Source organism: Dermochelys coriacea, chromosome 6 (genome assembly GCF_009764565.3).
Source record: "Dermochelys coriacea isolate rDerCor1 chromosome 6, rDerCor1.pri.v4, whole genome shotgun sequence".
Classification (NCBI taxonomy): domain Eukaryota; kingdom Metazoa; phylum Chordata; order Testudines; family Dermochelyidae; genus Dermochelys; species Dermochelys coriacea.
The window spans coordinates 59,752,629-59,780,193 of NC_050073.1; the positions used below are offsets into that span (position 1 = coordinate 59,752,629).

The window sequence follows — 27,565 nt, forward strand, 5'->3', positions numbered from 1 at the left end:
TTTGAATTAGTGAGTATACGCTTTGCTACTTTGGAAAATTGATGTAGTCAATTTACAGTTACAGTAAATGCTAAGAAGATGAAAGTGTTTTAATTTTGGAAAAGGAACAATACATAAAGCATTGAAATGCAGCTGTGGTGAAGTTGCAGAACAAGTAAAAATCAGACATGTACCTAGGAAGCTTGATGAGTGCTAATGGTTCCATCAAGGAAAAGGTTAAACAGAGATATACTTTAGCTACAAGTGCTGCACAGAAGTTGTTGAAATCATGAACTGATAACAGTATGTTTGGTACCAAAGTGATAATTCATCAAACCAGCATTACTCTGTGGTCCAGAAGCAGCTGCATTAAATTAAACTATTATCAGAAGGCTGGAGACAGGTGAGATGAAAATTCTTCAGAAAATGGCAGGTGTAAAGTGGAATGATTTTAAGATAAAATAAAGCTAGGAGGAGAGCAGATGAGAAATCATGGTACTGGATTGACTGCAACAGAAAATATTACAATGGTGGGGAAGAGTGTAAAAGACAAACAGATGACAAGATGCCAAAGAAAGTAATGCAAACACAACAGAGGTCAGTCTGACCTAGAGGCCAACCACCAACTAGATGGTGGGACACCACATGCAGGGACATGATCAGGCTGGACTTAATGGGCGAATGAGCCATGGACAGGAACGAATGGTGACACTTGTATTGCATCTGTAAAGCTGCTTTGGAATGAGAAGAGGAGTCATAGAACGGTACATAATGACTCCTCCTCTTAAAATGTTGCATACAATTTCCTTACTCCTACAAATCATATGTCTCTTGGCCTGAAGTGTAGTTTTACTCATAGAAATAACTATATCAAGATAGCATGTTCATTCTCAACAGAACTTCTCTCCTTGAGAGTATTCAGATATCCCATCTATTTAGTTTAAATTAGTACCCAAGTTTTTACAGCATCTTGGTCACATCAGCACTTGCTGAACCAGTACAGCTAAGATCCACAAGAAGTAAGGGAAATCCAGTGTAACGAAACTGTTCACTAAAATCCCAATCAGTTATACCTATGCCACTGTAGACAGAGACATTGAACAGGTGCCAGAGGCCTAATTTGGACTGCCGAACCTTTATTAATAGTAATGATGTGCAAAATGGGAAGAACTCAGTTTAACTCACAGATCCTGGGTTATGTTCGCAAGATTGGCGGTTTGAAAAAAAATCGCAAATTGAGCATGAAACTCCACAATGCCATTTTTAGTCACTTTTCAGATGGAATCACATTTTAAAGGCTTTAAACTTGCCAAGTAATTTAGTCGTCAATGAGGACAAGGGTCTTTAATCATTAGGGGGTCAAACTCTGGCTTCTTGCCTCAGACCCCCATATGAAGCTGTCAGCCACGTAGAGAAATATGCTAAAGAAAAATCTACCTCCAGGACAATCTGGGAAGTGATCACCCTTCCCTACAATCCCAGTTCCTCTATATCCACAGTATAAAACAAAACCCCCACATCAGTCAGTATGTTCTCCTTACTCTAAGGCTGCAGTGACTCTAGCACTGGGGAAAGGGGTAGGTAGCATTCCTGTACCCTACTCAAAAGGTGTTATACTAAGGTAGCATCAACACTAGTAATTTAACCTTTTCCTAGCAGAATTGCAGGACCATAAGTTTGAGCAGAAACCATTCACTGTCTTCATATTAGCCATACTGAACCATTGCAGTTTTGCCCCACATTCACATTAGTGCTTCCCTGAACTGCTTCAGCTGATGCCTTCTGAGTAGGTAGCTATCCAACAGCTCTTAATACTATGGATTCTGGAAGATGAGAGTCCACCGTGGGACAGTAGCAGGAAGGCCATCTAAAATGTTTGAGTACTGTCCACACTAGCCCTAAAATGATACAGACTGACCCAGTATTTAGCCTTGCTGAAAGCAAATCTACTCAACAATATTTGCTAGGCATTGTAAACCATCTGGATCACTTATGTATGGACACACAAGTATTATACAAGCATGCTAAGAAGGACTAAGCAGCTCTTCACACAGAATTCCTCTAATGTATACAAAGCCTAAGTGAACTTCCTGAGCCTCTCTACTTCCGGTATACACCAGGACCAATCACTGAGGAACCAGTGCCCCAGGGAGGTGACACCCTCAATCCCAATTGCCAAAACCTATTGATCCAACCATCTAGAGCGGAGTGTCCCCACATTTGCAAGGGAATTGCATGCACTTATGCCAGGACTGCACTTGACCCTTTTTAAATGTACTTAGTAACACGATTCCCCTAACAAAAAGGGGTAATACTTCACTAGTGTTGCTAAGGTCATCTCATTACCCTGCTTCTGATCCACACGCCTTCGGACTTGCCTGGCAACATAATGAGAGGTGCATTACCAAACACACTCTCACATCCCTACAAGCTTCTAATTAAAACTTACAATCAAAGGCAGGTCACTTAAATATTATTTTGTGAGGGGAAGAGCAGCAGAGTGGGGAAAAAAGAGCAGAAAAATGCATACAAAGATTAAGGAAACCTAGGACCATAATACCCTCCAGAAATTCTCTTGGTGATGCAGTTTAAACCAGAAGAAACTAGGAGGCACTGATAAACACATACTTATGTTTATCAAAGATAACAGGGATGCATGGGGGGGAGATGGGCAAATGCACAAACAAGAAAACATACCCAAAAGCAAGGCTTGAAAACACATTATGTAACACCTACTAGCCCAAGAATAAAAGTTCATTAGTTAGGATTCCTCTACCAGCTCACCTCTTTAAAGCCACACCCTCCAGAAACCTCACCCCTGTAATTTAAAGAAATCAAATAGTTGAGTATAATTTACTGTGTGCTACACTTAACTCTTGCATACAGTCAATCAACCTCAATTTTTTTTTGTAATGCAACTTGCTCTCAAGGCTGGTGGAAAAGCAGGAAAAAAATTGTTGAATAAGCTTGAAAACTTTCACAATTATTGGTCCAATAATATATCTACCAAATAATATCTGATGAGCTACAGAGGAAGGTGTTTTTTTTCCCCCAAATCCTTCAACTAATTTCACTGAATAGTATTCAGCCACCCTTACTTACCTCTCTTCCTTATTTGTTAGGCCTTTCCCCTCCTAGTGTCATTCTATTTTTCATTGCCTTTCCTATTGTAAATCATGATGTATCTTGTCGCAAAGGCTTGTCTATATGGCCTTACAGTTCGAGCTACAGTATGCTTGCATACTGTGCTGTAACTCCCCTATGTGTTAAGCTGCAGGTACAAATTAAAAGGTACTTAGTTAGCATTAATTTAGTCCATATGTGCTACAATTCATTCCCTCCAAACTGCAGGGCCACATGGACATAGACTAAGTGGTGGTCTTCAGGGTCTGTCTCCTCCTTTCCCTTCCTCTATCCCCCACTTACATCTCTCGCTCTCTCCTTATACATTGTATTTTCTACTTCCTCCCTTCCAGTCTCCTTTCTTCTCCTACTTCTGCCCACAAAATGTCAGTGTCTCTCTCTGAAGTGCCAGTATCAATTTGACAATTAAGGAATCCACAACAGAAAGGAGTAAGAACCTCAAGACTGATGGGTTAGGCTTAGAGCCTTGCTAGAAATTTTCTATCACTTTTGAAGTGAATTAGACAAGGAGCTCCCAAATGTAGACACCCTAAAAAAAGCAGGGGGAGGGGAGGGTGGAGAGATTCCTCACCAGGGTTCAAGAAACCCAACTTCTTTTGACACTTTGTAGCACCAACAAAAATGTTAAAATATTAAAATGAGAGAACTTACTTTTCACTGGATTTATCCAGGTGAGATCTGATACACAGGACCAACGTTGATCAAATTTTTAATTAAGATTTAAAATATCAACATTAGGATGGTACATTGAAATCCTATTTTAAAATTTATTGGTGACAAAGGCCTGGCCACACTGGGGAAATTCTTCCCAAAAATTCTAACTGGAAAAACCAGTTGGAGCTATAATGTAAACTAGGTTTAGGCAATCAGAAATGCATTTACTAAACCAGTAAGTAGCCTTGCAAACTCCCTTAGGACCCACTGCTTCTGACAACGGTGTCAGGAAGTGCTGGGTATGTACCCAGAGGGCATTCCAAATAATACAGTGAAGAACTGTGCTAACTGAATCAGTACGTCTAGAGTGAATGCACTATTCCACTTGTGCTTAAACTGGCACCACTGAAGGCTAAGTTACAAACAATTCAATTGCCAAATCAAGACACTGACTATAATGACCGGAGTACTAGAATAATTATGTCAAGACAGTAAAATTGTGCAACTGGGAAACTGTTTGCATTCCCTCTGCTCACATTCCCAGGTTACTATGGGCTTAGTAAGCATCTCCCCTACTTCATCCCTGCCTCAGCATCCTGACTGTTTTGACAGAGCAGTGTCCTAGCTAGCCTAACCTTTCCTTAGCTTTCATTGGAGTCCTTCTCCCCAATGAATGTCATTGCCTGCCTCTTCTGCTGTTCACAGTTTAAACATTAAAGATGCCTTTAAAATAATCAGGCTTTTTTTGGTTTAGCTTTAATAAAGTCTGTAATTTTTAAGGGTATTGAATTTAATGGAGACTCCATAATGCTTCTGTCTTTTAACACCTAATTCTTAAATGAGCAACTAAGCACTTGTCTGCCATTACCCTATAATGCAAAACACTCTCCATTTTCAGATTTCAGTGATAGCCGTGTTAGTCTGTATCAGCAAAAAAACAAAACAAAACAAAAAAAAACAAAAAAACCCCACACGAGGAGTCCTTGTGGCACCTTACAGACTAACAAATTTATTTGGGCATAAGCTTTTGTGGGCTAGAACCCACTTCATCAGATGTATGAAGTACAAGATACAGGAGCAGACCTGCACATCTACCAATGTGATATATGCCATCATGTGCCAGCAATGCCCCTCTGCCATGTACATTGGCCAAACTGACAGTCTCTACACAAAAGAATAAATGGACACAAATCTGACATAAAAAATCATAACGTTCAAAAACCAGTAGAACCTTCAATCTCTCTGGTCACTCAATAACAGACCTCGAAGTGGCAATTCTTCAACTTCAAAAACAGACTCCAACATGAAGCTGCAGAACTGGAATTAATTTGCAAACTAGATACCATCAGATTAGGACTGAATAAAGACTGGGAGTGTTTGGGTCATTACAAAACCTAAACTTAATTTCCCCCAATACTAATTTCGCCCTACTGTTACTCACACCTTCATGTCAATGGTCTGTAATGGGCACTCTCTTACCACTTCAAAAGTTATTTCTCCTCCCTTACTATCCTGCTGTTAATTGATTTATCTCATTAGACTGACCTAACACTTGGTAAAGCAACCCACATCCTTTCATGTATTTATACCTGCTCCTATATCTTTTACTTCATACATCTGATGAAGTGGGTTCTAGCCCATGAAAGCTTATGCCCAAATAAATTTGTTAGTCTCAAGTGCCACAAGGACTCCTCTTTTTTTTTTTTTTTTTTTTTTTTTTAACCTCTCGATTTTGTGGTCACTGATAAGGGGAAACAGTTTGCAACAAATGGCTATGAAGGCCAGAGAAAATGAGAAATTCAGACTATCGATACAAAGCCAAAGTTAAGTACACAGTGTAAATTCTCCTAATTCCTAATATCTGAATTTCTAGTAGGAAACCTCAACCATTAGTCACAAAATTCAAAAATATGATTTTGTTTTTTTAAATGTATTACAATGTTAGTATTTTTTTCCTTGTGATTTCCTGAGATCTGAAAGAGTACAGCTCCATTGATATATACCTCCTAAACTCTATAGAAGGGAAGTGCATCTCCTGTAGACCTCAGATGATGTGCAAGAGAGGATATTCCTTCCTGTGAATTTTATTAACACTGTAGATGGGGCATTCCTCTCCTTTCCTATGAATCTGCAGATATTCATTAGAGAGAAGCCCTATCTAGGAAGTGGATACACACTGAGGTAACTGCATCAATTCCATCACAAGACTGAAGGGGCTCCTAAGGCAAAGTTTCCCAAACAGTGGGTTCTGACAGACCACTGGGTCACAGAGATGTTCCAGAAGGGTTGCCACATCCAGGGATGGCTTAACCATTCACTAGGCCCTGGCCTAGGCAAACATACACTTTCCCTGGCCCAGTGTGGAAGGGAAGTGCGCTGGAGAGTTAGCCTGCCTTGCATTCATCCCATAGCAGTGGTTCCTGCCCCGCAGTGCTGGGTCCAGCTCCCAGCATTGCAACTCCACTCACTCAAATTTGGCCCAGGTACCCCATGGCAGAGGGGCAGATGGCCAAATCTAAGGCTATGTCTACACTATGGACCTTACAGCTGCACCTCTGCAAGGTCTCTTGTGTAGCCACTCTATGCCAGTTGGAGAGAGCTCTCCCACTGGCATAATTAAACCAATGCAATTGGTTTAGTATGTTAAACCAAACATAGCAGTAGCTATGTCGGCAGGAAACACTTTCCTGCCAACGTAGCGGCAGCACTTTTGTCAATTAAACTTACGTCAGTCAAGGGGGGTTGTTTTCTTCATTCCCCTGACCAACAAAAGGGCTAGCGTAGACAAAGCCTGGATGATTAGCGTTGAGAGTCCATGAACCAGATCACAATAACTACAGTGGGGAGCCAGGCCCAGCTCCGCAGGGCAGGAGCCACTGCTTTGGGGTGAATGCAGGGTGGGCTCACCCTCCAATGCACCCCATCCCTTTGGGTTCCTCCTCACCAGGCTATGATTAGGGTTATGATGCCAGGGTGAAGGGTGCATATATGTAATGGTGAGTCCAAAAAAAGGACAAAATGCAGTTAGTGGGTAGCCTTAGTAAAAAGTGCAGGAATCAACGTTCAAAGGCTTTTCCAAGCTGCAGCAGCAATGTGAAACTAACATGATTGGTGCCAATTTCTCTTGTGGTCTACATGCTTCTTAATAGCAGCAAAACACACTGGTCATTTGTGTCTCTGCCACAGATTAGGAAAGCTAAGAGCAGCAACAAAGGCACTTGAGCTGTTGGTGGATTTAGGGCTTGTCTACACGGAGACATTTACAAGCATAACTATATTGCTCTAACTGGCCACATGGACACTCTTAATCCAGGGTAAATGTCCACATGGGGAGTTAGCATGGTATTATAGCAGTATAGTTATGCTCCTAAATTTTCTTGTGTAGACAAGCTCTAGGGAAATGTAGGTTTTCTTTTCTAACCATTATGACTAGAATTTTTCTTTAATTAGTTTCTGCAGCAGTTGATGGCATTTTCCTGGAAAAGATTCTTACTCAGCCCAGTCAAATGGGGTTTTGCAAGCATAAGTGTTGCTACAATACACTATACGCAAAAAGAAAAGGAGTACTTGTGGCACCTTAGAGACTAACAAATTTATATGAGCATAAGCTTTCGTGAGCTACAGCTCACTTCATCGGATGCATTCAGTGGAAAAGATTTTCCACTGAATGCATCCGATGAAGTGAGCATTCCCCCCCCCCAGTGTCTCAAATTACTGTTCACAGCATATCAGATAGCCCCCAGGCAAAATCCTGAACATTTCTCCTGTTTGGTTTGCATCAAATATGTTAGGACTCTTACAAATGAAAATCCATTTTTAAAGCAAAGGCTGCAAGAGACATAAATCCCCACAATGTGCCATTAGTACATATGATTATTGCTAGCAGAAGGCCATAGAGGCAGGAAAAGTTAATTTCTCTCTTTACCCCATTTTGGAGGAGGGCAGACCTTTATTCTGGAGAAGAGGTATAATCCTCTTTTCCAACCCTATGGGGTAGAGGACCTTTTGCAATACACACACAGTTTGGAAGACCATGACTGTCAGTAAGGGAAAGTGACACTCCTCTCCGGTCTCTCATGTCCCCATTTTGGGAAGCTTGGCTGTCTGCCGGGGCAGGGAAGCTGGGATCCCCCTCCCACCCACAGGGAGAAAGGCCTTGGTGGGGGGCTGTGACATACTCCAATCTGGGGGGTCTTGGCTCTCAGTGGAGGGTCATGATCCCTTCCCATCCACCCCGCAGTCGGGGGCCCCTGGCTCGGGGGAGGGGGGGGGAGCTGGGGGCAGCTCTTTCCTTACGTCGGACGGGCGCTGGATCCCCTCCCCAGGGGGTGCTGTGACCCTCCCCGGGGTTGGGAGTCTCGGGCTAGGTACGGGGAAGTGCAACCTCTAGCCCCAGCAAGCAGGATCTGGACGCTGGGCGAGCCTGGTCCGGCCTCCCCTCCCCTGGGCGGAATAGGCCATCGATTCCCCGGCCTGTCGCTAAGAGGAGCCCAGGAGAGCGAGGCCTGCAGCTCCCAGCAAAGCCCCGGCCTGGAGTTTGCTCCCTGCCCCTCCGCGCGGAAGGGGAGCGAGGCGTGAAGCACCGCAGGGGAGAAGGCACCTGCGGCAGCCCCGGGAGGACCCGGGCACGGCGCCCCGAGGCCGCTCTCCCCCCTCCCCCAGGTAGCAGTCGACCTCAAGCCGGGCCCCCCCGCTACCTGACAGCGCCCGCACCCCAGCCCCGTGCGCCCGCCACCCCGCAGCCAGGAACGGGCACCGCCACCCGCCTGCGGGGAGATCCCCCCAGCGGCCCCATCCCCCTCCACGGGGGCCCAGGAGCGAGCCGAGCCTCCCAAATCCACCCAGGGCTGCCCCCCCCCCGGGCCCTCCAGCGCACACAGCGCGTTCATGCCCCTCAGCAGCCCCCCAGTCAGTGACCCGCCCCGGCTGCTCGCTGGGACATGTCACCGGGCTCCGACAATTTCAGCCCGGCTGGCTCCCGACGCCTTCGCCGCGCAATAAAGCGCGTGAAACCCCCTGTACCGCCCCCCCCTCCCGGTGCCAAACACTTTCCTGAAAACTTTGTTGGGGATTCACGGCCCCCCCCCCCCATAAAATAACACAAAAATGGGATGCGAACCTGTCAACCATTTTAGATCCCTCCTTGGGGAACACTCGTCCCTTGCGGGGGTGGGGGGGGACTGGAAACGCCACCACAATCCCCCCCTTTTCCCCGGGTGAGCCGGGGGGGGGGCTGGCAAGGACTAGGGCGGGGAGGGGGAGGGGGGGGGATGTTTGCTTTACCTGAGACCAGCCACTGGCCTCCATTGTTGGAGAATTCAATGGCATTGACACAGCCGAAGTGGCCCAGTAGGTCCTTCTTGTAGAGGTTTCTGCAGCCCCGCAGGCGTCTCCTCTGAAAGTCCTGGGTGAGCAGCGGGTCTCCCTGCAAGCCCCGCTGGGACAAGAAGCCCACCACCGACCTCATGCTGCCCCCCGGCCCTGATCTCCTCTTCATGCCGCCGCCGCCGCCGCTCCCCACCGCCCCCCCCGCCTTCTCCCCTCCCCCCCTTGTTATGGTTATGATGATTTTTCTTTAGCCAGCCATAGCACAGAGAGGTGTTAGACACTCCGTTGCTTCCTGATCCCCCTTAAACTCCTCCCCCGCCTCCCCCCAGCAGCTGATCCACAGCTGCAGCCTTTTCCTTAATGCGATTCTTCGGCTGCCTGGGTTTGTTTGAAGGTTGGTGGCGGCGGCGGCGGCAACGCATTTGGGAGTTTAATGGCTAACGCTGGCCTATAATAACTCGCAGACTTGCTTATGAGGGCATCCTGTTTTTGCTCTCCAACTTATTTCAAACACCCCTCCCCCCCCCCCCCCCCCGCCCGCCCTCCAGAAAATCGCTGCGGAAGTACTTTCTTTCTGCCTTTACGGTCGGATCGAGGTGTCGTATCGCTTCCCAATTGAAGGGTTGCCGTCTGAAGGCGCTACTCGCTCTTTTGGACGGGGGCAGGAGTGCGTGCGAAGGATGTAAAAGGGGGCAGCAGTGCTATGCCTGACGTTGGTATCTGTTGCCTCTCAAATGCAGCGTAGCCGCTGATCCTCGGAAAACACTACATTTCCTGAAGTTGAGCGTATGTAATAAAACCAGTAGGTTTCAGGGTCCCTGGAATTCGTTCCCCTTTGCACTGACTAGTAGGGGCTTTCTTCTCCATGCAGTTCCTAGTAGTGGGAAATTGCTGAAATGCAGCTAATTTTGGGGATGGTGAAGGATAAATCTATATTAACACCATGTCAATTTCCTGGGTGTCAACACAGCTTCTTCAGGGCTAGGATAGCCCTAAAAATAACCCGTTGGGGTTACCCCAAAATGAGCCTGGAGGGAAAAGACTGTTTCTCCAGCAAAGCTGCAAAATAACACCTTGAGACAGACCATTAATAAAAGGAGTACTTGTGGCACCTTAGAGACTAACAAATTTATTTGAGCATAAGCTTTTGTGAGCTACAGCTCACTGATGTAGCTCACAAAAGCTTATGCTCAAATAAATTTGTTAGTCTCTAAGGTGCTACAAGTACTCCTTTTCTTTTTGCGAATACAGACTAACAGGGCTACTACTCTGAAACCTGTCATTACCATTAATGGGGATGCTTTCATAGAAGTTCACCTTGAAGAAAAGGAGGGAAAAAAGTCACCTTTCTTTTAGATCTCAAAAAATCTTGAAACTGTGGGAGTTGAGTATAAGGAGTAAGGAAGGCTTTTCTAAAGTGGGTTCCAGCCTATTCTGATACTTGCTAAGAGCTCTTTGAGATGCAAATGCTGGGACATGTAACCCAGAAACTGGGAAGAAAAAGAGTTGTGGTGGGGGGCGGAATTGGCAGAACCTGTGAAATTTGTACTGGAAAATGCTGGTGAATTCTTCCCTCACCCCCAAAATGATAATTTTCTTTTATCAACCAATGGTGATTTTTTTGAAAAAAAAAATTGTCCTTTTCCCTCCCCTTGTCTGCCCTGAAAACTGATGAATTTCAGCAAAGTTTCCCACTTCCAATGTACTGGATTGCTGTGGATGTACCTCATGAGATACAGTGAAATTCGGCAGGATTTCTTTTCCAAATCTGGTGTATCACCTTGCTATGCTGCAGTACGTGTGTATGCAGAAGGGAGAAAAAACTATTTTTATTTTCTGTTCTACAGAGCCCTATTTTTAAATTTTAACACCAGATACTGTTGTAAGACAAAAGGAAAATAATTTTAAAAGCAATGGAAGTATAATATAGACATTCTCTATGGCCCCCTTCTTGCAAAGACACACATGCTCAATTTTATACACTGTAAGTAGCCTTAGGATTTTTAGACGCACAATTCCTAATGGGTGCAGGTTAGTACCTGTGGAAGTTGTAGTTTAGGCAAGGCTCAGAGGGTGGGAAACATCTCTGAGCCTTGTCTATGTAAAGATACCCATGTTGGGAATTATGAGTCCCCAAAATCCTAGTGTAGACAAGATAGAAAAAAAATTTCTTTACTTTGTGACCAAAACAGTTGTGTAGCATTATTGTGTACTCTTAAATAGCTGCCATGTTCCACCTCAGCGGTGACTGCTTTGCAGTAGAAGATGAAATGATTTTGTTCTAAAAGGCAGTAAAAAACTTTGGGATTCTATTTGGCTAAGGTTTATAGAAAGACCATATAATCCAATAAATCACACTTTTTAGCCAACAACACTATAAGCCCTATTTTTAGTAGCAAATCTTTCAATTATATTAAAAATAAAAATCTGAGATTTGACTACTTAAAGTGTGCAGCTTTTGTTTTAGACAGCATTCTTTCAAATGAATGAAATGTCAGTATGTGAAAATGTCTCCAAATACACTGTTTGAACCCAAAAGATAATAAATGCATAATAGTAATTTGACAAGAACATCCAACCACAGTGTGTTAGCTGAATGTTTCTGTACAATGATCACCTTAACTATATTAATATTGAGACATTATATAAGGTTTCATATTTAACACCTGACATTTTTTAGGCCTTGTCTATGCCAAGGATTTGCCCTGTTTGCAGCCATAAGTGGCCAGCTATTAGTGCACTGTACTCATGTAAAATCCTAGTGTAGACAGGCAAAGCTGCTAAAAGTCATGATTTGCATGAGTGAAAATTACCCTAGTTTCACACACATGGGTAAACTGCAAATGATAGTTTATTGCAGTTTGCCAGGGTACACTAGAGGCACCTTTTACAGTTGAACCGGTGGCTGGTCACTGATGGCCAAAATTCCCTGAGTAGGCAAGACCTTAGTGACATTATTTCAGTCTGTAGATTCAAAACTATGTTATTGTATTTTATTGTATTCCACATCATTTTTTATACTGCCATCATCATTGTAGCATCTGATATTAAACAACATGATTAACTTCTGCACGTATGGTTCATTTTCTCTCTCATCCTCTTCCCAAAGGGGAAATTGTGTGATCAGAGTAAAGTATTGGTAGCTTTTTAGTGTTTTTAAATAAATATGTATATGTACCTTGCATTTGGAGAGGAAGGTGGTGAGGTTTATGGTAGTTCTTAGTTTGTTCCACAGTCTGGGACCAGCCCTGAGAAAAAACTTTGTCCTCTGCACAGATAACGGGTATAAAGGCTACCTTCAAAACCAAAAGTACCAGAACTTTTTCGTACTATTTAATGGAAGTTTTGATTTGGAGAAAACAATCAAATCTGTGAGTGAAGAGAGGGGAAACATTACATCGTAAGAATGTGTGGGTTTCTGTTGTCTTTGAAAGAAAAATGATGGGCGACGCACACCAGTGCTACCAAAGGTCATTTTTCTCACAAAGTCTAAACGCATTATCTATTTGATAAAAATGCTGGTAAAAGTATTTTTTCACCCTGTTTCCTCTTTCTGATTTATCTTAAAAATAGAATTATAATCCCTAAAGAAATAATCATTACCTACTGCTGCTGAGTAGGATCTGAGCACATTTTGTTTTTTTAAGAAGACTATTCTGCTGTATTTACTCCTGAGTACATCAGTCTGATCAATACAAATATATTACAGGGCTTAATTGTGCAAGCCGCCTGAGAATGGAGCATCTGTTGGCTTGAATCGGAGTTCTGTAGCATGGAGTTGGGGAGGAGGGGAAACTTCCTGAATCAGGCCCACTGAATTTTATTAGGTTAACATTTTAAGCATTTGGGGAGACTGTTTTGGTTGATTGGTCTGGGGCTTTTGCTTTCTATTCTCCCTCACCATAACAGACAAACCAATCTTTTTGAAAATCGAAGACTTGAAATATTATGTAAGTTCATCAGATCCCCACACTAGGGAATTAGTGACCGTTAACATAACGAAGATAGAATGTAATGTTTTCTGTGGGGAAGATTCTTTTTGTGTATTTTGGGCATGCTCCAGCAGCCACTGTGGTCAATGGCACAATTCTCAGTGGCTTAAATAGGTCCAAGTTTGCAGAGATGCCAAGGGTTGACTGTCCTTAAGAGTGAGATTTACAGCCTCAAAGAGTGAGAGTTTCCAGGTGGTGTGTTAGGTCATTGCTTAAGACAGGGACTCTTACCTTTGGGCCTTGGCGACATCCAATAGTCCAAGTTTTTAATCCAATCAGCACTTATTAGTTTGTTTAAAAATGTACACTGCTTAATATTGCATATGAAATGCTTAAATATCCTAATTCATACTAAAGTCTAGGGCAAGTGAAAATTCTATATGCAATGCAAACCAATGGATTTTAATAAAAAAAATTATTTGCTAGTTGGAACAAAAACCCGGATGGTTGGAGATCCCTGAGGACCAGAGTTAATAATCCCTGGTTTAGGCACACAGTCAGTGGACAGAATAAGAGAAATATTTGATAATAAACTCTTTTTATATAAACCTAACAAAAAAGAAAATTGTTTTATCAATACAACAATGTTTATTTTGCATATCACCTTGTCATAGTGATCATCCATTTGAAAAACACTTTACAGTACAAATATTATTTGGTTTGTATATTATTACTCGTACAGCAAACTAAAATAATCAGATTCCCAAATAAATAAATGCAAAATAAATTAAAATGAAATTATTAAAATGAAACACAAACAATACTTTAAATGTACTGTTTGTAAAAATAAAGTAATTAAATAGAATTTTATTAATTTGAAGCTAACAAACCATAGATAAAGGATTCAGATTCCACATTTCTTTTAGTATCCAATTTGGTTTCACATTTTATTAATGTGCTTTGTTATATTGTCATGTGGCCCCCTTTGCTGTTTTTATAACTTCTTTTGGTGGCTCAAACTTGATTCATAGCTCAGGATTTGCCAACTTCATTTGGATAATAGAGGACAGTGTCCCTTATTGTTCAAGGTTAGGTCTGAATGGTGTCTTATTCTTTTGAACAAGACTGAACACTCTCTCTTCTCCTGCATTTGAGTGGGGTAAAACTAAGACAAGCCTGGCAACCCTGGACAGTAATGGGAACTTGAGAAGACCACATTTTAAAAAAAGACTTGCTAACTACTGGGACAATGAAGGGCCATGTATTTGTCCAGTGTGGTTTAATTTTTGAACTATATTTTGCAGTACCTGCAAACTTTCAATCAACTTCTGCTCGGTTTTTGGGCAAACGATATTTTTTTGACAATCAAGTATACACACACACACACACACAAAACCTGCATAGCCTCCTCTCTTCTTCCCCGCGTGTATAGAACGTGGGTCTGTAGTCTCCATGGTTACCACAGTACACAAGCTTGGAAAGCAGCTTTCCAAGCTCTAAGCCAGTGGTCCCCCAACTTTTCAGGGTCATGCCCTCCTTACCTGCCCTCCTTGCCCTTGTCCGTGCCCCTCCCCCTGGAGCTGGGGCCATGGCTCCTGGGGAGGGGGGCGGACAGAGGCAAGGGAGCTGAGGCTGGGATCATGGCTGGGTGCACAGTTGGGACCGGGTGCAGAACCGCAGCTGGGCTGCAGTTGAGGGCCGAGGCTGGAGGCGGGACCGGGAGCCAGAGCTGCAGATGTGGATGGGGTCAGAGCAGATCTGGGAGTGGAGCAGGGCTGGGTGGCACTCCCTTCCCACCTCCTGTGGAGGCTGGCCTGGGTCCCGCCGTGCCCCCGCTGAACATTCCTCTATGCCCCTCTTTGGGGACCTCTGCTCTAAGCCCTGTGCCTGAGTCCCTGGATGTTTGTGGTCTCTTTCAGGCACCTGAGTAAAAATATTTTAAATCTTTATATATTTACTCAAAATTAGTGAGAGATGCATATGAATGTGTGTGAGAGTGAGATAGCATGCTAATGAGAAGGGCCGGATTAAAGCAGGGGCTTTAGGAGCTGCAACCCAGGGCCCTGGCTAAAGGGGGGTCCCGCAAAAATAAATCACAGGCCATGATCTCCAACTCCAGGCCACTAGAAGTCCTGCAGTGCAGCAGGGTGCTCAGGCAGGCTGCCTACATGCCATGGCCCCATGCCGCTCCCGGAAGCGGCCGGCTGCTAGCATGTCTCTGCGGCCCCTGGCAGGGGGAGAGGCAGCTCCGCATGCTGTCCCCGCCCCCAGCACCGTCCAATAGCTCCCATTGGCCAGTTGCCAGCCAATGGGAGCTATGGGGGCGTTGCTTGCTGGCGCGGGCAGTGCACAGAGACACGGTGTCCCCCTCTCCTCAGGGACCACAGAGACATGCTAGCAGAAGGTTGTTTTCAGGAGGCATGCAGGCGGCCTGCCTGAGCCCTGCTGGACTGCTGGCTGGGAGCTGCCTGTGGTAAGCACCTCCCGGCTGAAGCCTGCACCTCGCACCCCCTCCTCCACCCCAACCCCCGCCCCAGATCAGAATCCCCTTCCTGCACCCAAACTCCCTCCCAGACCCCTCACCCTCTCCTGCACTCCAATCCCCTGCCCCAGCGCCCTCCTGCACCAAACTCCCTCCCTTCCTTACAAGGAAAAAGACTTGTATACAGGGGCCCCACAAAATCTAATAGCTCCGGGCCCACAGGAGAGTTAATCCGGCCCTGCTAATGAGTGAGTCTCGCACCCATGAGTGACACTTGACATGTCTGAATTTGGGGGCCTTAATGCCTAGAGAATTATAGTTCAAGTGGGGAAGGGTGGATAAGAGATTCAGTTGGTTAGCTTACTACTAGCCTTTTACTTTTGGAGACCTGGATTTAGATTCATTGTGTGATCCTGGCCACACTGAAATCACAGGCATAGCTCCTATTGATTTCAGTGGGGGCGGGATTTCACCAGTTACACCTATGTCCACTGCCTAGCACAATGGGGAGCAAATCCCTGATTTACTCTTCAGACCACTGTGACTGAATTGCTTACTCTTCTCTTTCTTATAATGAATGTCTTACTGACAAAATCTATTGTTATACTGTATTATAAATTCTGTAATATTTGAATGAACATATATCATTTCTATACCTTGTATGTAACTAAGCAAAACAATACAAATAACACAGAACAACTTTTTAAATAAAAAGCTTTCTTTTAAACATAGCTCCATTCAGAAAAGTGACTGCAAAAATGGCATAGTGAGGTTTTATTCCAATCTAGTTTAGTCAGGTTTTTCTACTGTCCTCATTACCGCAGTATCTGAACACTTTCTAGAAATGCATTAAGAAATGTGACTAACATTGGCCATGTTTATTATTTCTCTGTCATGGCATATCAAATTTGCTCAGTTTAGCAGCTAAAGGTTTTTTTTCTGAATAGTTCATGAACAGGAAAAAATACACAGTTTAACTTTTAGATCCCTAGATCACACTTGGACATTTTAAAGTAGGAGATTATTCTAATAACTGCAGTTGCACCTATTTGAATGTCAAGAGCATTCTGAGGCCCTGTCTACACTACAGGGGAAATTCCATCTAAACTACGCAATTTGAGTTACGTGAATAGCGTAACTCAAATCGACGTAGCTTAGATCTACTTACTGCGGGGTCCACACTTCATGATGTTGATGGGAGACACTCTCCCGTTGACTCCCCCTACTCTTCTTGATCCGGTTGAGTATAGGAATCGACAGGAGAGCGCTCTGCAGTTGATTTATTGGGTCTTTACTAGACCCACTAAATTTATCACCCATGCATGAATAGACACTTGTCGATCCCCCGGTAAGTATAGACAAGCCCTGAGTATCACACAGCACATTTATAGACTCCTAAGTAATTTTGAATTTATTCTGATCCAGAACCTCTTTTTCTCCACCTATCTGGACAATGACAAAATCCTTTTACTTCTTCCTCCTCCACATCATACAAAAAATCCACCACTTCCTTTCCATCCTGACAGCTGAACAGCTAGGGTTGCCAACGCTCCAGGATTGGCCTGCAGTCTCCAGGAATTAAAGATTAATCTTGAATTAAAGATGAGGTCATGTGATGAAATCTCCAAGAATACAGCCAACCAAAATTGGCAACCCTATGAACAGCTTGTCCATATTATTCCATACTCTGCCCACAACGCAAGTTGTCTGCAAATGAAGCCCTACCCATTTGAAATGATAGAACGAGATGTCACTCATAGTAGATTGTACAGATGTTGAAAATATAACAACACATTCTGTGCTAGGTTCTTCCAGCTTAGCTTCCTTGTGGTATGGTTCAGATACCCTACTAGGCTTTGCTGGGTTCACCTCACCTTCGTGGGGCCTGGATGCCCCATTGAGCTGTGTGGGACTGACTCTTCTTCAAAGGGGCTTGACTATCCTTCTGGGTTTTCTGGGACAGATTTCCCCCTCACTAGGGTTCAGATACCATATGTGCTCCATTCTTCCTGTTTGGCTTCTTTGTTTCATAGGTCAAATGGGGAGGGTTGAAAAGGTGGTCCTCTCCCAGGCACCTCCTACTGGTGACTCTCAGATCCAATGTCACTCATAAAAGATTTGCAGATCTTCATAAAATGACCAACCCTCTCATTTCTTACATGTGCAATGAAATAGTTAACAATGCTTACATTTCAATAATCCTCATTGAGGGCATTTTTTAGAGCTATTACATTTTCTCTTTAAACCCATGGTAGACATCACTGCATTAATCACACTTGGTTCACATTTTGACTTAAAAAGCAAGTTACAATTACTTAAAATGAGATTTTGGCTTGTATATGGAGTGCAGGATTGGGCCCCAAGCAATATGTATTTTAATTATTAGTGGGCCAGTGGGGCCCAGAGGTAGCTTTTTGTTCATTGTCTTCTAACAGCACTTTATAACTCTGAACTTGAGTCTCTTCTTTTTGAATATTGATTACAATTGATTTCCCTTTGAATATTGAGTCATACTCTAGTCTTCTCCCTGTTATGAAATGAGCTAATACTATTATTAAAAAAATTGGGACTTTTGGCTGAAACCTTTGCACAGAGATCTCAAATCAGACTACTGAGAGATAGAGTCTCCTTTAGCTAACTAGGCAGTCCTACTGCTTCCAGACGCAAAGATTCCCAGTTAACTGCTGAAACACGTTTCTCGTAAATAAGAATAAGTGCGCATTTAATGTTTACTCATTTGGTTATCTTCTTATCTTTGACTGCATCCCTGACAGGCTTTTGTAATCTCTGTTTTTGCCAAAATGTACTTATGCATCAGTTGCTTTCATTTATTTTTAATTTGCCTCTTTTATGTGAATAAACTGCTCTTTATGGTTAGATGGTTAGATGAGCCATCAAAGAAAGTTGCTGTTTACTGGACAATGCTTGTGCCTGTGACAACAGGAAAAATAAAGATTTTAAATTCACTAGATGATATGATTCTGTTTTGGTAGTGAAACCACATTCAGAGCAGACATGGGGTTTCCATTATTCTTTACCTCTCTCTACAAATTATTCTCTTTGAAAAAAAAATATATATATATATATATATATTTTTACTTTTCATTTTTTTGAACAAAACTCCGATTGCCTTAGAGAGCCAAATAAACACTTTAAAGGAGAAACTGTTTGTTCTGACCTAGCCCAGTCCCTGTCTCTGAACAGACACCAGTCTGTAGTGATTTAATCCAGCCATTGAATCCCATGTGTTTCTAAGCCCCCTTAGCAGAGTGACTGGTTCTTAGCTCTGGGTCTCCCATTCCCAGGGACCGCCCCTGTCTCTGACACCCTTCTTGGGCAGTGGCACCCAACAGCCTGGCTGCCTTGGACCCCAAAACCAGTTCCACAACCCTCCTGAGCCCCCAGCTGCTTAGGCACATTCCCCCAAAGTCCACCTCACTGCGGAAGCTCAGATTTCTCAATTAATCTCTTGAGGGACTATATGGTGGTAGAGCAAGGAACACAGACTTTGCAAAGGAATGTCTTAATCCCAAACAAATTACTCTTAAAAAAACACAAGAAAGTTACAGATCTATGGAAAATGACAAACTCCCAATGTAATTCCCCTTAGTCTGACCTCAACATCTCTGTGATCACTGGGATTGATCCAAGTCCTTAGGCCAGGCAGCTCTTCCAGCCCTCTTAGCCTGGCCATCTTGTTTCTACTGGTGGAATGGCCTTCCTTGCTTAGAGAAGCACCTCTTTTAAAACCAACTCTGTCCCCCATTTACTCATGTGCCCGCAAGATGGGGGGTGAGGACTATGTTCCAGGCCTGCCCCCCTTTAGCTTCTGTGTAGAGAGACATTCAAAGTCAATGGCCCTATGGTGATAGAAAAAAACATTGTTCTAGTAACAAAGCGTAGTTCAATGTTGATGGCTCTGTCACAGCTTCTCAAGGACAATCTATCCCAGGGGTGGCCAATCTGTGGCTCCGCAGCCACAAGCAGCTCCTCAGAAGTTAATATGCGGTTTCTTGTATAGGCACTGACTCCGGGGCTGGAGCTACAGGCACCAACTTTCCAATGTGCTGATGGTTGCTCAGTGCTCACCCCCGGGCTCTGCCACAGGCCCTGCCCCCACTCAACTCCTTTCCACCCACTCCCCTGAGCCTGCAGTGTCCCCGCTCCTCCCTGCTCCCTGCAGAGCCTCCTGCACACCATGAAACAGCTGATTGGGAGGTGTGGAGAGGTAGGGGGCGGTGCTGATTGGCAGAGCTGCCGGTGGGCGCGAGGCGCTGGAGCGGGGTGGAGGGGGAACTGATGGGGGTCTGCTGACGTATTACTGTGGCTCTTTGGCAACGTATATTGGTAAATTCTGTCTCCTTCTCAGGCTCAGGTTGGCCACCCCTGATCACACCTCTGCCACAGAACGGATGCTCTAATCTACAATGAAAGGTACAATCACAAGTGGTAAAAACAAAATGAAATTCACAATGTGACAATACATCCCCAAACTATCACAATGACAAAGCAATTTTAAGCAACAACTGTCATTGTTTCAGTGTCTCCATACACACTGAATGCAGATAGTTGAGATTTTAACCATTTAAAAGTTTGGAAATATAAATCTGAGATTTTCCAAGAAGTTTAAAGAAGTTAGATGCCCAGATCCTACTGAATTCTGATAGATTTCGGTCACCTACCTTGTTTATGCCTCTTTGCAAAATCGAATGCAAAACTTAAAGTTCTCACTAAAACAACCAGAACTCTGTCCCCTGGCACATATATATATAGCAGTATAGTCTAATGGTCCCAACCTCTTTGTGCTGGAGTCTCATGTTGATTATATATCAGGACTTGTTCCCAACATGTACCCTCTTGCCATGCCTGGATATGGTTGCTGCTTCTCAGTTGGTTTTTGTCCTTTCTCTTTCCTGATTTTGTCTGTCTTTATCTTTTTTTCAGTTTGTCTCTTAATTTTATATTTATTTTGGGAAGGGTGGAGGTTATTTTCCATTTTACACTCTTCTTGTTGTTCTTTATTTTGTGTTTTTCCCACTGCCTTTTTTTTCTTTCTCATAGTTCCTTCTTTGACTTCCCAATTTTCATCCTATGTTTGCTACGTTTATGTTCCTTTCTACTGGCTTCTGTGGGGATGGATTTCCATTTTATGAAGGATGCCTGTTTGGCTCAGATAAACTTTTGCAGGCTCCATTTAACACACTGTATTTTGTCTTGCCTTCCTGCTTTCATTTTAGTTTAAGGGTATACATGACTTCTGTTAACCCTGTTGTGGTTTCCTCAAGTAGACTCCAGGCTGAATGTAAATATTTTAATTTCCTCTCTTTAAACTTTAGGATCTTTTAAAATAACTTCATTTATTTTTAAAAATCCCCCTTTCTAAAGTGTAATGTCATTAATTTTTGGTACAATCCCTGCCCCGAGGATGTTGAATTTAATTATGCTGTGATGACTATTGCTTAATTACTCAACTATAGTTACAACTTTTTTTTTTAAAGAAAGAAACTCCTCTTTGTAGTAGGTTGAGAGTATCCTTTCCTCTTCTGTACTGCAGAACTAACTTTTCCAAGAAACAATAATTTTAAGTGTCAAGAAACTGCCTCTTTTAACCTTGTGACATATGACCACTTTGTATACAGGCGGCTGACATCATCCATTTATAGTGCTTTATCTCCCTCAAGATTTAACACTTGTTATCTTTTTCTTGACCTGGAGGCAGGTAATGCAACCATATTGGTATATTTGCATTTGTATGACTTCGGATTTGTATCCATACAGATTCTAGGGTCTGGTCTTCTCTACACAGCAATGTTTTTCATAGGTTTCCATGAAATCTTTCAAGTATAGTGTGATTTTCCAATTTTTACTACTTAATCTATTTTTCTCTGTATAGTTTCTACCCAACTAATACAGAATATAGTTTATTTTCCATCATTCCACCATATTTTAAAAATGTCTGTTATGTCAAGGTCCTCTCCAATTGCCAGGTATTGTAATTCACCAATTTTTGCTCCTAGTTTCTCACACTGGTGTGCAGACATTTGTAATGTTTATTTTTGATGGAGTGCCTATTTTTTAAACAATTTTTTGTGCCTTCCTGTTCTTCCTCTAATTTTTGTCCTATCTTTTATTATTTGATAGATAATTACATTTGTATTATGGACATCTCTAGCTGATGTCTCAGTCTTAGGGTTTCCCTACACACAATAGTATTGTTTTAATATATATATTTAAAGCAGCAACCCGTGCAATGTGGATGCAGTTACATCAATATAGAAGTCCTTTATACTTGTATAATTATTTTTGTACAAGAAGGGGAATAAATTATAGTGGTCTAAAGCCTGGTTTTCTATACTACATAGTTAGGTCAATGCAAGGCAGCTTATGTCATGGGCAGCATGTATAAGAGGCTTGGGAAGGGTAAGCCTCCCTAAAAAAGGCTGGCCATGCAGGAGGGTAACTGCCGGGGATGCAGTGCAGGTTACCTCCCTTTGGAGGCCCGCCAGCCCGTTGCTTTTGGAGCGTCAGAAGTTCCCTAGAAGTGGGGTGGGGGGGCTCACCGGTGCCTGGACCGTGGCCCAGCCTGCGCTCTGCCCCAAGGCCCCACCCCCACTCAGCCTCTTTCCCCTAGGCACCTGCTGCTCACTCCTCTCTGATGCAGAGATGAGCGAGCAGTGGGTGGGTGGGAGGGACTCAGTGGAAGAGGCAGAAAGGAGTGGCCAGTGGGTGGGGGGGTTGGGGGAAGAGGAAGAGAAGAGCGGGAGGTGGATGGGTGGGCCTTGGAGGAAGAGGCAGAGAGGAGCAGGCAGGGTGGGCTCAGGGGAGGTGGGGACGGGCCTCGGGAAAAGAGGCAGAGTGGGGCAGGACCTTGCAGGTTGGGGTCTTGGTGTGAACACTGGTGGCCCATCAACTTCTAGGGAGCTTCCAGCACTCACGTGTAAGCCTCCCCAAATGAAAGACTCACACACCGCTGTGGCTTACATCGACCTAGTAGTCACACGTCTACACTCAAATTGGTCTCCCACCACTATAAGCACCCTGTTATGCCAATATAGTAACACCACCTCCCTGAGTGGCATAGAACCACGGTGGATGTACTTAGGTCAATGAGTGTAGAGATCATAACTGTCCTCCAGCAGCAGTCCCAGTCCCCACAATGCCCCACACTGACCACTTTGGTCACCGTTTTGAATTCTACTGCCCCAGTGTCAAGGAGACTGGAAACTCCCCTGTCATAAAAATAAAGGGAAGGGTAACCACCTTTCTGTATACAGAACTATAAAATCCCTCCTGGCCAGAGGCAAAACCCTTTCACCTGTAAAGGGTTAAGAAGCTAGGATAACCTCACTGGCACCTGACCAAAATGACCAATGAGGAGACAAGATGCTTTCAAAGCTGTGCCGGGAGGGGTGGGGGGAACAAAGGGTCTGTCTGTGTGTGTGGTGCTTTTGCCGGGAACAAATCAGGAATGCAGCCTTCCAACTCCTGTAAAGTTAGTAAGTAATCTAGCTAAAAAATGCGTTAGGTTTTCTTTTGTCTACTGGCTGGTAAAATAAGCTGTGCTGGAGGGAATGTACATTCCTGTTTTTGTGTCCTTTTGTAACTTAAGGTTTTGCCTAGAGGGATTCTCTGTGTTTTGAATCTGATTACCCTGTAAGGTATTTACCATCCTGATTTTACAGAGGTGCTTCTTTTATCTTTTCTTTAATTAAAATTCTTCTTTTAAGAACCTGATTGATTTTTCATTGTTCTTAAGATCCTAGGGTTTGGGTCTGGGTTCACCTGTACAAATTGGTGAGGATTTTTATCAAGCCTTCCCCAGGAAAATGGGTGCAGGGCTTGGGGGGATATTTTGGGGGAAGACGTCTCCAAGTGGGCTCTTTCCCTGTTCTTTGTTTAACACACTTGGTGGTGGCAGCATAGGGTTCAAGGACAAGGCAAAGTTTGTACCTTGGGGAAGTTTTTAACCTAAGCTGGTAAGAATAAGCATAGGGGGTCTTTCATGCAGGTCCCCACATCTGTACCCTAGAGTTCAGAGTGGGGAAGGAACCTTGAAACCCTGCACTTCCCTTTAAAGCCCTTCACCCACGCAGCGCTGTGGATACCTCCACAGAGCCAAAGTCACAAGCCCCTGCCATGAACAGCAAGGAGGAGAAGGTGGTGGACAAGGAAGAGGAGGACTATGGGGGACAGGTGACCAGGGGATCCAGCTGCGCAGCGAGCCAGGACCTATTTTTGACTCCACTGCAGTCCAGCCAGTCAAGCACGGGTGAGCCTGATGCAGGGGAAAGAAAGCTCAAATAAGTGTGTAGGTGAATTTTTAGTTACACGGATGGTGTTCCCAGAGTAGCAGGACACATCTTTTGACTTTTCATTAATCTACTTGTGCTAGAAGTCGTAGTGGTAAAACCAAGAGAGGTAGAGTTGCTATCTACTTTTCATTCCCCTTTAGAATTAGGCAGGGGGACCACGTGGAGCAGTTTGTTTATGTACATAGGGATGTCCTTTGAATCCTGAGAGATCTCAGTGAAACTTTCATGGAGGTATTCTGCAATTCTCTGCCAAAGGTTTCTAGGAAGGGCTGCCTTATTTATTCCTCCATGGTAAGACACTTTCTCACACCACTCAGCGGGTACTATTGTAGTACACAGGCTAGCAGCATATGGGCCCAGGGGCCTTCAGAATGCCAGTCTAAAATTCAGGAGTGAGAAATCAGCTAAAATTACCACTCCCTGCGGAAAACGGTGCCAGTAATCAGTGCCATTGCCCTATACTAATAGATTCATGCACCCGAGCAATTTCCTCCTCACTTCTCCAACCCCTGGTGGGCCATACTCACCATGGCTACTGCAGTGACTGGTGCCATACACAAGCAATCCCAAACAGAAGTGAGAACATAGTGCTTAAGACTTTAGGGGAGCAAAGGGAGTGAGTTCAGCATCTTAAGGAATACACCGACAATGGTACCTCTGTGTGTTTTATCTTCTGCTGTGCTGCCATTGTGGGCTACAGGGTCTCCCACTTCACACCCATGGAAGGCCTGAGCCAGATAAGGAGGAGGAAGAAGAGGACTCAGGATGACATGTTCAATGAGATCCTGCAAGTCAGAGCTGCTTCGGACTGTGAGCACAGGGCTTGGAAGAGGAACATTGCAGGTACCCTGGAGAAGGAATGAGTGGAGAGGAGAAAGGCCGAGGAGTCCTAGCAGGAAAAGGAAAGGGAGATGCACCAGGACATAATAGGGCTTATCAGGCAGCAAATACATATGTTGCAGACTCTGATGGACCTGTAAGTTCAAAAATCCCAGGCTTGCCTTCCTCTGCAGCCCATAGAGAGCTCCGTATACCCCTGTCAAACTATTGGGAGTAGCTCATAAGCATGATTACCAACCTCAGGGCAGACTGTCAAGAAACAAGGCACAAACCCCAAACTGATTGTGTGTTCTATAATTAGATTTCTCCAACCAAGTAACAAGTGTGAACTCCCAAAGCATTATACAGCTTTAACATGGAGCCACAGACAGTCCCCTTGGGCTTTCCAGTCTATCTTGTCAACCAGGCAAGCCTCTCTTAGTGATAGATCGTCCCTTACACCAAAAATTACAACAATTTTCAGGCCCAAAGGACCAGTCACTTACCCCTAGTCAATTGTACCTTAGAGCTCTTGCCAAAGACAACACTTGTAGCCGATCTGTAATAAACTAACTAAAGATTTATTAACTAGGAAAAAGAAATGAGAGTTATTTACAAGGTTAAAGGACGTAAACATACACACATACATGTGTTAGAGTCATAGGTTCCAAAAGGAAACAGTGGCAGCTATATGCAAGCTCTATATGTTTATAGGGCTAACCCAAACTAAGCAGCTTGGGGATCTCTTGCTTATGCTTTGAAATATTGCCATCTCCAAATTCCACGCAGAACAGTGGTGTGGGAAATGCTGAGTATCAGATGTTTTAGAAATGTGTGCCAAGTAATGGAAAATAACAGTACAAGAGGCGGGGCTGCGGGTGGCAAGTTGAAGGACAAGGCCAGAAGATTTTGGCTGGACTGAGGACTAAACTTTGGCTGAACTAAGGACTAATGAGATAAGCAGCACCTGAGAGTCTTTACCACCACAAGATAATGGAACCCAAAGATAAGAATGATGAGAACATTGGGTGATAAACAACAGAAAAGGAATAAACAAGTGCTGTATATATATTGCTGTGGGAAGGGAAATAAAGTGCTTTTTACCAGCAATTGTGTCAGTTGTCCTGTAAGCCAGCCTGCTATCAGCAACACAGTGGTAACAATTTTCCTTGACAGAGATTTTTATCCCTTCCCCCAGAGCTCAAGCTAATGGGAGAAGGGTTTGTGCGTGTCTCCATTTCATGGGTGTGGGGTGGAGCAATCAGCAAAGTCTTTTGTCCACTGATATTCCACAATGGTTTGTCTGTTGTCTATGTGTCTTCTTTTGTTGGCCAGGAGATGATACCTCTGATGATAAACTAGTATTTCACTCTTGGCCCTGGTCTACACTATGAGTTAGGTTGAACTTAGCTGCATTAGGTCGATTTTAAAATGAATGCTTCTACACAACCAACCCCGTTCTGTTGACCTAAAGGGCTCTTAAAATCTACTTCTGTACTCTTCCCCGGCAAGGGGAGTCATGCTAAAACCGACCTTGCTGAGTCAAATTTGGGGTAGTGCAGATGCAATTCGACTGTATTGGCCTCCGAGAGCTATCCCAGAGTGCTCCAATGTGACCGCTCTGGAAAGCACTTTCAACTCCAATGCACTAGCCAGGTACACAGGAAAAGCCCCTGGAAATTTTGAATTTCGTTTCCTGTTTGGTCAGCATGGCGAGCTCAGCAGCACAGGTGACCATGCAGTCCCCCCAGAATCACAAACGAGCTCCAGCATGGACCGAAAAGGAGACACTGGATCTGATTGCTGTGTGGGGAGAAGAATCTGTGCAAGCTGAACTCCGATCAAAAAGAAGAAATGCAAATATATCTGCCAAAATCGCACAGGGCATTGTGGAGAGAGGCTACACCAGGGATGCACAGCAGTGCCGTGTGAAAGTTACGGAGCTCAGGCAAGCCTACCAAAAGACAAAAGAGGCGAACGGTCGCTCCAGGTCAGAGCCCTAGACATGCCGCTTCTATGATCAACTACATGCCATTCTAGGGGGGACCCTACCACTACCCCATCACTATCCATGGACACCTGCAAGGTGGCAGCCTCACACAACAAGGAGGAGCATTTTGTGGATGAAGAAGAGGAGGAGGAGGAGGAGAATGCACAGCAGACAAGCGGAGAATCCATTCTCCCCAGCAGCCAGGACCTTTTCATTACCCTGGAGCCAATACCGTCCCAGGGCATATTGTTCCATGACTTATTGTTCACATGACTTATGAGGAGAGGCTGAGGGAGCTGGATTGTTTAGTCTGCAGAAGAGAAGAATGAGGGGGGATTTGATAGCTGCTTTCAACTACCTGAAAGGGGGTTTCAAAGAGGATGGCTCTAGACTGTTCTCAATGGTAGCAGATGACAGAACGAGGAGTAATGGTCTCAAGTTGCAATGGGGGAGGTTTAGATTGGATATTAGGAAAAACTTTTTCACTAAGAGGGTGGTGAAACACTGGAATGCGTTACCTAGGGAGGTGGTAGAATCTCCTTCCTTAGAGGTTTTTAAGGTCAGGCTTGACAAAGCCCTAGCTGGGATGATTTAACTGGGACTTGGTCCTGCTTTGAGCAGGGGGTTGGACTAGACGACCTTCTGGGGTCCCTTCCAACCCTGATATTCTATGATTCTATGATTCTATGATTCTATGTTCCCAGACCCTGAAGGCAGAAAAGGCACCTCTGGATGGTGCACATTTGTAACTGCACTACAGGAGTTAAAAGCAATTGTGATTAATGTTTGATTTGCCCTGAAGAATTGGGATGCATTCGCGGCCAGTACAACTTCTGGAAAAGTCTGTTAATGTGTCTGGGGATGGAGCGGGAATCCTCCAGGGACATCTCCATGAACCTCTCCTGAAGATACTCTGAAAGCCTTT

General features: G+C 44.1%; 1 protein-coding gene across 2 annotated transcripts in view; it reads right to left on the reverse strand.

Moving 5' to 3' along the window:
* Positions 1-9,342, reverse strand: part of DCAF5 (DDB1 and CUL4 associated factor 5) — a 106,784-nt gene extending 97,442 nt beyond the window's left edge. The window contains exon 1 of one of the 2 annotated variants that reach the window (XM_038404474.2): positions 9,061-9,342. In XM_038404474.2, coding sequence (XP_038260402.1) covers positions 9,061-9,274 — 214 coding nt within the window. In that variant the 5' untranslated portion in view covers positions 9,275-9,342. Of the gene's footprint in view, positions 1-8,896; positions 9,009-9,060 lie in introns of those variants that run through there. The other variant, XM_043517463.1, reaches the window with a different exon arrangement.
* Between the last annotated feature and the right edge of the window lie 18,223 nt (positions 9,343-27,565).